The following is a 10,000-nucleotide window of genomic DNA, read 5'->3' on the forward strand; positions in this document are numbered from 1 at the left end:
ACACACACACACACACATATGTATGTATATGTATATATATCTACATATTTATATTTATATATGTACACACACATACATACATACATATATATACATATGTGTGTGTGTGTGTGTGTGTGTGTGTGTGTGTGTGTGTGTGTGTGTGATTATATATTGTGTTTGTGTGTGTGGAGGGGAGTGGTTATGCATGTGCGACTTGTTTTAATTACTATATATAAATGTTTCTTTATAGATATGTCATATATGGTATTCTGCCTTTGATACATTATTACAGTATATATGATCCAAGCAGCCTTCTCGAATCTCACTTCCCTTTAACGCTGACTTGAGAATCTTATTTGTAACATTTTTTTTTAACACGATCCCAGACCTCTAGTTTTGCGCCTGCTTTCAACAAGCCTGTGAGCGGCAGGAAAAAGCCCACCGCTTATGGAGGAGGGAGAAACTCAGACACTTCTGACGTCGGCAAGATCTCTGCCGTTCCTGACGTCAACGGGATCTCAGGCGGTTCTGACGTCAGTAAGACTTCAGCCGCTTCTGAAATCAACAAAAAATCAGCCGTTCCTGCTGTCATCAGAAAGTCAGACCCGGTAACAACCATCAACCAGACTGACCCGAGCGGCGATCTCCACCAAGAGTTCCAAACGCGCCGAGAACACCTTCTGAAGGGTTGTCGCCGGCTTAACGCGAGCAGCGACTTGCCTGCTGCAGCCTGGCTCACCTTCCTCACCATAAAAGCTCCTGGACCTCTCAACGTGTGTGTTCCGACCAAGGTGAGAGGAACGAGGTTAATTAGGCTTTGAACCCCTTGCTAGAGGAATGACATCATTTTAGTTATTCCAGTTTGTTGTTTTTGCTATGATATGTGGAATTCATGTCGAAAAAATTGCAAGTAGAACAACGAAGGGAAGTACAGGAAAACACACGAATATGCCGAAGGCCTTTTCGCATATGCCCTGATGAGGCAGTAAATGCGAAAAGTCCTTCGGCATATTCGTGTGTTTTCCTGTACTTCCCTCCATTGTTCTACTTGCTATGATATATTCATCTTGTTGTCACTGTTTTTTTTGTTGTTATTCATTTATTATTAGCAATAACATTAATGTTATAGATAGCGTCATCGCTTATATGATTATTACTAATTTTATTGTCAATTCTTGTCATTATCATTAGTAAAATATGTGCCTCCAGGTTGGATCGACATCATGGCAGAAACTGAGGGAGCGACTCAAGACGGCAAATGTCTCGGGTCTTCGTCCTGCAACAGCTATGCAAGTCAGACATCCTTTCTCCCGTCTCACCTCGGCGTACAGGTAAGATGACGCACCCGGCAACAACTCCGCATATTATAATAGGTCTAGATGAGGAAGAAAATAAAATATTCGGAGTTAAGATACATCAAACTTAAGACCAGCTTAAATATGATATTCGGACTCGCTTGCTTGTAATTAGCCTTAAATTTCTTCATTATTTTTTCATAGAGACAAGTACCTCAACGGAGCCCCTATAGGAAACTACAACAGCGGCTGGCAGAACCTGACCGGAAGCACCACTGGCTGGGACTTCAAGTGGCTTCATTACTGGTTTCCGGCACTAATAACCTCGGGACGCATTGCACCCACGGCCACGTACCTGAGAGTAATTGAGGAGAGCCTCCAGGTATTTAAGTACATCAGCAAACGATTCAAGATGGAAGGTAAAGCCATGATTTTCCCCGACGCCAAGGCGACGGAGTTCGACCCGCACATCTACCAGGTTGGGTCGTACATGGTCGCGAACGGGAGGCAGGTGGCCATCGAGGGCGCTGCCATTGAGGCCTACAAGGACGTGATGCTCGATCTGGTAGAGAGACACCGCAACGCTTCCTTTACATTCAACGAATTCCTTCAGTTTGTCGTCTGGTCCGGTGAGAGGGGAGTCATAGATCAACACTGGACGCCCTACACGGATCTCTGCTTCCCTTGTCAGCAGGATTATCAGTATATCCTTCACTTGGAAAATGCTTCGGAAGAATCGAAGGTCTTTCTGAAGGACATCGGATACCCAGATGAATTTAGACTCACAACCGAACACCGGACAAAAGGACTTACAGAGAACCTTAACGTCTCGGATATTCAGTACTTTAAAGGCGTACCACCAAGTTTGTTGGAAAAAGTTATAAAGATATATGAGAAAGATTTTGAGTTGTTTGGTTATAGTAAAAGTCTTCCTTTGTAATAAATGTGTGGATTTTATTCATCCTCATTCTGGTTTTGTTTTCTGTTTTTTTTTTTTTTTTTTTTTTTTTTTTTTAAGGAAATATGAGAAATATATTTTAAAATATTTTGTTTAGCATTTGTTTACAATTTATAAAATTAAATATATATATATTAATAGATTTAATGTAAAAATTAATTTGAAACTTTTTTTTTTTTTTTTTTTTTTTTGTTCTTTTCACTTCTGACGCTTCTTTGGTTCATGGTGTAAGAGCATATTGTCAACTTCTTGCAAAAATCGTCTGAATTTATTGTTAGTTAAACAAATAGAATGGCAGCAGGGTAGCCATTCCATGTCTAATATGACACACTTCAAACTTCTTTCGTCGTTTCACTTCGGTCAGGATTAGGCATGTATCATTCTACAACAGGTTAGCTTCAGATGAGCCATTTCTGGTCCGACTTGGTGTATTCCAGACTTTGATCCAATTCTGGCGCTGCTGTGGACCAGACAACACTAAAGCTACAGCTAGCAATGTACTGTGGGTAAATGGGTCATTCACTGTATTACGACTTTACAGTTATAATTGGATTTGATACAAGTGAAGGCTATGGGAAGTGGTTGAAAAGAAGTGTCACTCTTTTAATTTCAGGAGTGAAGGTTAACGCTATTTAGTGATAAGTTAACATATTGAATTATTCTGAAACTGGGGATGGTTACAGATAACTCCGTGTATTGATCAATCTCACCTTCCTGGCTTTATCTACCATATAGCAATTGCTGCAACCACCCCCTTGGTCATTTTTCCCGTTAAAAGAAACAACAAAACCCGTCATCTTCTAAACATGAAAAGAGTGACATTGTTTGAATATTTATTTATTCATTATATTTATGCGCCGTACTGACCAGTTTGCAAGAATTCCATTCACTAACGCGATGGTGTTATCAATAGATTTAGCAGTCTCGATGGCGCAAATTGGGATCTTTATAACTTCTTAAAAAAAAAAAATGTTTGTTCCCTCTTTTTAAATAAAAAACATTCCAAAGGTATCCCAGTTTATTTTGTATTATATTTGTAGTCGGTCCTTTATACGGCTGTTTGGGTGTATTTCCTTTAATTTAGTTTCATTCACTTATTGATTATTGCTATAATTCTCATTCGCATCACTACTGTAATGATCATCCTTAATATTATTATTATTTCCAGCTTGGTTATATTGTCCTGAGTACGAAGCCAAAAAATGGTAACTCACGCATAAATATTGTCTTCATATCAGTTATTATAGAGCTTACACACAAGTACACATACACTAAAATAGTTCTACAGATTAGTTTATTAGCAGAGCAAGGAACCCAGCGACATCGACCATTGGAACGAGACAACTTTCAAATATTGAGCAACATTAAAACTTAGGCCGAATGAATGCAGGTTTAGACATTTTGTTGTTGTTGTTACCAATCATTGTTAATTCGTATATGTTTACCTAAATGGTCCCTTATATAGTTTTACATTTTGGGTCACATTTTGGGTCACTGATCCGAAACCGATTACTGAAGTTTTCTACTCTGTATGTCATGAAGTGACGAACTGATATTATTATTGTAATTAGATATTTAGACAAGCAGACAAATATACGTGCAAATGAAAATGTTAAGAATTATTTTCCGTATTTATTTATAATTCACTACCACTCTCACTTTTAATCCAACCATCGTTTTGAGACCAATTACGTGATATTTCAACCGAGAGCCTGTACTCCCAGCTTTATTTACAATTATACACGTGTATTGATACATAATTCTATGGATATTAGACGAGTTTCTTAAGCTCTCTTCTTAACAGCTTTCCAGTCGCAGATTTCGGAAGCTCACTCACGAACACGACGCCGCCCACCAGTCTCTTATGCGGCGCGACTCTGGACTCTAGGAAGCTGTAAGGGAAGAGGAGCCCCGTTAGTGGTGTGAGATTTAACACAGGTACTTAATGAGGTAATAAGCGACGTTAAGAAAATGGAAGAGCGTATCTTTATGTGTACTTTTATAACAGCGGTGTGACGATGAACTCGAAAGGAATTGTTTGTCCTGATGGTTATTCTTACTTGTTAATGTCCTCTTCTTTTATAGATTTCTTGGTGACGATGTAGGCCCTGGGTGCTTCGCCCATCCTGTCATGCGGCACACCAAGGACACCAGCGTCCGCCACGTCAGGATGCTGAAGAAGGATGTTTTCCAACTCCGAAGGCGACACCTAGTTGAGTGAAATAAAAAAACGGGGAATAGAGAAGGAAAAGAAAAGTATAACATCAAGAAATATAGAGGAAAAGAGGGAGGTGGGAAGGAGCCTAGAAACGTTCAGAGGAAACTAGTAAGTAGCAGACGAGGAAAGCATGCCTCCGGAAGCTCACCTGCAGACCTTTGACCTTGATGAGCTCTTTAGTGCGGTCAACGACCTTGAAGAAGCCGTCGTGGTCATAGTGTCCGACGTCGCCGGTGTGCAGCCAGCCCTCCGCGTCAATGGTCTCTGCAGTGGCGGCGGGGTTGTTGTGGTAGCCGGCCATCATCTGCGGAGGCCGGAGTTTCGTTCAGCTGACAGGTTTGTGTGAATTCATGTTTTTTTTTTTTTTTTTTTTTTTTTGTCATAAATCTGGAAGTTCTTTTTTTTCGATATTTCTTACTGATCTGTATTCGATTAAACTTGAACGTTTTTCCCCATTAGCATCAGTAGTTTGATAATGATTATAGTAATAACAATGGTCAAAATAGCAGCAGTACTATGAGAAACAATTATTTGGATAATGATGGTAATAATGGTATTGCAGCAGTGTTTCTTTTTTCAGTAACAATGGCCATCCACAGCCAACCCCCCCCCCCCCCTGTCGCAGCACAAACCGAAGGGGTCTTGATGCAGATCTCCCCGTCGGCGAGGGGCGGCAGGAGAGCGCCCGTTTCGACGTCCACCACCTTGGCAGTCACGTTGGGCAGCAGCTGGCCGATGGTGCCAGGGCGCTCGTCCTTCACCGGCACTTTGCTTGCCACCGCCACCTCCGTCATGCCGTAGCCTAAGGAACGAAAAGCAAGTTAAGATCGGGATTTCCTTAAACCCTGGATAAAGTCAGTTTACATGACAAATTGATATTTTTTTTTCCATGCGCGTTAGTTGGAAAAAATACTGATTTTGTATCTCTCTTCTGTCACTGGATTCGGAACAAGTCAGAGACCAATCTGGAACAGCAGAGAAGATCCTAGCTTGTCCTTGAGGGCGGTCACGGCGGACGCAGGCACGGGGGCGGCGCCGCACATGATGTTTCGAAGGGACTTGAGGGCCTCGGGTGTCGCCGTCGGGGAGTTCAGCAGGAAGTTTAATAGCGTCGGAACTAAGTGCATGACGGTCACCTACGGGATGCAGAAGGGCTGACTGTTAGAAAAATAAGATGATTAAACGTGAGACAGAGGGAGAATATATTACATATAAATAAGGTCTTTATTTCTTCTTCTTTCCTTTTCTTTTTTCTTTCATAACTATCCTTTACCTTCGTAACTGTGTTCATCTTTTCTCTTTAGTTTACTTTTACTTTCATTCTGTACGTTTTGCACCAAGCGCGTTCTAACCTGATTGTCGTGAATATCTCTAACAAACGTCTTGGGGTCGAATTTGGCCGAGATGAGCAGCTTGGCGCCGACGTGAAGACCACACGTCATAATGGGCCCCATGCCGTAGATGTGGAAGAACGGCAGGATGCACATGTACACGTCCTGGTTTTCGCCTGGAGGATTCGAAGCCGTAAGTATCAAGGACCGGATTAATACGTACATGGGAAATGCCGTCGTGGTAAATCAGTCTTGAGTTTCTCTCCTTTATTATTATTATTTTTTTTTTCTGTTATATTAATAAACTGAACACTGCGAGTCTGGATAGAAAGACTGAATATATCTGCCTGTCAAGGTCGTTGATAACATAGATAACAAGAAGTATCCTTTATTAGTTTCAAGTATTACAAAATTACGGCGATATTTTAAAAATTTGAATGAAAAAAATGGAGACACATTATAACAACATTGGAAAACATTGTCCTAAACATGTTTCTTTTAGGACTCAGGCTGCCAACCAATTCCTCAAAGCTAATTAATCTATCCAGTTTGTATGTTGGTATATCGTTATTAAAATTTACTTGTGTATGGTATTCGTTCTGTTAACCTTTATTTTCGGTTTCCTGTTCTTAACTTCTACAGAACTAGTCTACTACGGGATAAAAATAGGACGGTGGTGACTCACCTTCTTCGAGGGTGAAGAAAAGGTGCATAGCGGTGGGTAGGTGGGACGAGAACCCATTGTGGGAGGTGAGCACGCCCTTGGGAGGCCCCGTGGTGCCGCTCGAGTAGGGAAGGACAGCTGACTCTTTCCCTGTTAGCTTTGCGAAAGGAACCGTGACAAGATAATTCTAGAGTCTGATATCTTTCTAATAGGTAGTTTTAGTTTCATATGTATGTTTCATATATAGAGAGATAAGTACACGAGATGTATGCATATGTGAATTATATATATATATGTGTGTGTGTGTGTGTGTGTGTGTGTGTGTGTGTGTGTGTGTGTGTGTGTGTGTGTGTGTGTGTGTGTGTGTGTGTGTGTGTGTATACGCACGCACGCACACACACGTAGGTGTGTGTGTGTGTGTGTGTGCACTCATTTTTCTATTTTTTTTTACACATTATATACAATCCCTTTATCAGGTACGAAGCCTTACTGCGACGGGGTCGACGAAGGGCACCGAGGGGTCGTCAAGCACTTGCCACAGGTTGATGGCCGTGGGTGACGAGGAGGGGCCGTTCGTCACGAAGTGGGTGGGCTTCTTGTACAGCCTGAGTGCGGCATCTATGGTCGGGGTTAGGAAAGGCTCCCCGACGAGGACGTGAGCGCCGCTGTCCTCGAGCTGACGGGCGATCTCCTCTGGTGGGGCGGGAGAGGAAGGGCGCGGGTTAAGTTTCTTGGGGCCTTGCGGTGAGGGACGTGTCTGTGTTGGTGGCGATCGAAGGACGTGCTCTTTGTGTTTCTTCGCGTTTCGTGTGAGTTCAAGCTGCGTTAGGGAGGTAAGTGTCCTTCCATGAGGCAGAATAACGCTATTGAATATATTCGCGTTCTGTAAGACCGAGTGAACAAGAAACTCTTCAGCTGATGATTCATAAAACCCAGACCTCCTGTACTTCGTCTATTGTTAACATTATTTTAATACAGCACGTACATGTATACGTGTCAAAAAATGTATGTAATGCAGTTTAGCACATTATTAAACCCTCTATGTTAAATTGCTTGAGAGAATATAACAAAAGGAGTGTATTTAATTCACATGGATTGGTGTGGAGTACGTAAGCGTGTGTTCTGAAGTAACATGCCAGAGTTCGGCCTATTACGGGCTTTGAAGGTCGACATAATCAGTGAGAGTTTCCTTATCCCCCTCCTTCTTATCGACTTTGCCGCGACATGTATTAACAAATTTTGTTTGGCTCATAGATAAAGGTCATATCACGTAAAACTCTTGATCTAATCAGGTGTTTTTATCGCCATTCTGGGTTATCGAGTTCGAAAAATACACCTGGGATATGAAAATTGTAATTATCTTAATTTCACGATTAATATCACTGTATCTTTTAAAAAACGCGAATTATGTATTGTATTAACTTAAATTACCAATACTGTTACCCCTTTTATTATGGCTACTGTTATACGTTCCTTAAAATGAGCGTGGGCTTTGGACTTACCAGCCGTGTACGTTATGTTGATTGTAGTAACGGTGGCGCCGAGGGCGAGGGCGCCGAAGAACACGATCGGGTACTCGGGGCAGTTGGGCAGGGCCATCGCTACCACGTCCCCCTTGCTGATGCCCAGTTTCCTTAGCATGCCAGACCAACGCGCTATTCGGTCTTGCAACTGCGCGTAGGTGTACCGGCGCCCCGTCAGCGCACACTCCTGCAACAGGCATACAACTGAACATCTTTGGTCGAGTAGTGTTGATGTTTCAGTTTATTTCCCTCTCTCTCTCTCTCTCTCTCTCTCTCTCTCTCTCTCTCTCTCTCTCTCTCTCTCTCTCTCTCTCTCTCTCTCTCACTCACTCACTCTCTCTCACTCTCTCTCTCTCTCTCTCTCTCTCTCTCTCTCTCTCTCTCTCTCTCTCTCTCTCTCTCTCTCTCTCTCCATTCTCTCTCTCTCTTTCCATTCTCTTTCTCTCTCTCCATCTCTCTTTATCTCTCTATCTCTCTTTCTCTCTATCTCTCTTTCTCTCTCTCTCCATCTCCCTTTCTCTCTCTCTCTCTCTCTCTTTCTCTCTCCATCTCTCTTTCTCTCTCTCCATCTCTCTTTCTCTCTCTCCATCTCTCTTTCAATCTCTCCATTTCTCTTTCTCTCTCTCCATCTCTCTTTCTCTCCATCTCTCTTTCTCTCTCCCCATCTCTCTTTCTCTCTCCATCTCTCTTTCTCTCCCTCCCTCCCCTCCGTCTCTCACTCACTGTAGCGATTCTGTCGTTCCATTTGGCTATGTCCTTGAAGACGTAATTCACAAGGTTGCCCGTGGGAAGCTCCAGGTCAGCCACTGGGGAAGTGACAATGCCCCCAGCACTCGCCAGACCCCGCCTGCATCTGGCCGCCGATCTGCATTTTGGGAAAAAAGTCCTTTTAAGGCTCTTGTTCATTTAAGCATATTGTTAGTGTTGTCATTGGTATTACTGTTATTGTAGTTTTTTCTAATTGTTATTACTATTGTTGTTGTTTTTCTCATCGTTTTACTATTATTATTATTATTATTATTATTATTATTATTATTTTCACTATCATTATTACTATCTTTATTATTATCATTATTATTATTATTTTCACTCTCATTATTACTATTTTTATTATTACTATAATTATTTTTATTATTATTATTATTATTATTACTATTGTTATCATCATTATTATTACTATTGTTATTATAATTATTATTACCATTAGCATTATTATTATAATTATTATTTGTCATTAATAGCAGTGCTGAGTAATGTTAGAAATAATGAAACGAAGAAACGAAGCCAAGTAATGTTACAAATAATGGTATCTGTTTAAACTCTTATTGTTATCATTTTTCTTCCTCGTCACACACACACACACACACAAGTAAAATTCGTGTTTTAAATATTTTTTTTACATCCATACCAATTACAACATGTATAAAGTATTCATCCTTAATTACAATGACAATCAATCACACAAATAATGATACGAGAAAACAAGTTAAAAGATGAAAGAGTTTCGTATCAGATTAATACAAAAACAAAGAAAAAAAACAAAAAAAGCTTACCTACGTCCACTCGAAGATAACAGCCGATGGAGGAGACGGGATTTCTGTGCCAACATTATCTCCAAAACTTAAAGAGAACATGACAACAACTATTCAGCAGTTAGCCTTTATAGTTGCTCGTGTGAGACTTATCATATAAGTTGTAGTATCATCGTGACTGTATTATCAGCTTATTATTATTATTGGACTTATTGAAATTCTTATTATTACTATTATTATTGTTGTTGTTATTGTTATTGTCATTGTCATTATTATTATTATTATTGTTGTTGTTGTTGTTACTATTATTTCTATTATCATTATCATTACCACTACTATTAGTGTTATTATTATTATCATTATTATTATTATTATAGTTTATCATCCTCGTTATTATAATGATTATTATCATCATCGTCATCTTCATCATCATCATCGTTATTATCATTAACGTCATTATTATTATCATCATAGTTATTATCATTTATATTATTAAT

The 10,000-nt window shown here is 40.4% G+C and overlaps 2 protein-coding genes across 5 annotated transcripts in view; one reads left to right on the forward strand and one right to left on the reverse strand.

The window, feature by feature from the left end:
- The window catches only part of LOC125029013, a 9,981-nt gene extending 7,760 nt beyond the window's left edge, over positions 1-2,221 (forward strand). For all 4 annotated transcript variants that reach the window (XM_047618725.1, XM_047618723.1, XM_047618724.1 and 1 more), the window contains 3 exons: positions 369-773; positions 1,192-1,313; positions 1,482-2,221. In XM_047618725.1, coding sequence (XP_047474681.1) covers positions 369-773; positions 1,192-1,313; positions 1,482-2,217 — 1,263 coding nt within the window. In that variant the 3' untranslated portion in view covers positions 2,218-2,221. The remainder of the gene's footprint in view (positions 1-368; positions 774-1,191; positions 1,314-1,481) is intronic.
- Positions 2,222-3,853: 1,632 nt separating this feature from the next.
- LOC125028934 (4-coumarate--CoA ligase-like) overlaps positions 3,854-10,000 on the reverse strand; it is an 8,429-nt gene continuing 2,282 nt past the window's right edge. The window contains exons 2-12 of the mRNA XM_047618565.1: positions 9,529-9,591; positions 8,695-8,836; positions 7,951-8,158; positions 6,939-7,141; positions 6,470-6,605; positions 5,806-5,960; positions 5,415-5,589; positions 5,086-5,255; positions 4,602-4,757; positions 4,296-4,444; positions 3,854-4,127 (exon numbers count right to left, since the gene is read on the reverse strand). Of these exons, the coding sequence (XP_047474521.1) occupies positions 4,007-4,127; positions 4,296-4,444; positions 4,602-4,757; positions 5,086-5,255; positions 5,415-5,589; positions 5,806-5,960; positions 6,470-6,605; positions 6,939-7,141; positions 7,951-8,089 (1,404 nt within the window). The 5' untranslated portion in view covers positions 8,090-8,158; positions 8,695-8,836; positions 9,529-9,591 and the 3' untranslated portion in view covers positions 3,854-4,006. The remainder of the gene's footprint in view (positions 4,128-4,295; positions 4,445-4,601; positions 4,758-5,085; positions 5,256-5,414; positions 5,590-5,805; positions 5,961-6,469; positions 6,606-6,938; positions 7,142-7,950; positions 8,159-8,694; positions 8,837-9,528; positions 9,592-10,000) is intronic.

This window comes from Penaeus chinensis, chromosome 9 (genome assembly GCF_019202785.1).
Source record: "Penaeus chinensis breed Huanghai No. 1 chromosome 9, ASM1920278v2, whole genome shotgun sequence".
Lineage (NCBI taxonomy): Eukaryota > Metazoa > Arthropoda > Malacostraca > Decapoda > Penaeidae > Penaeus > Penaeus chinensis.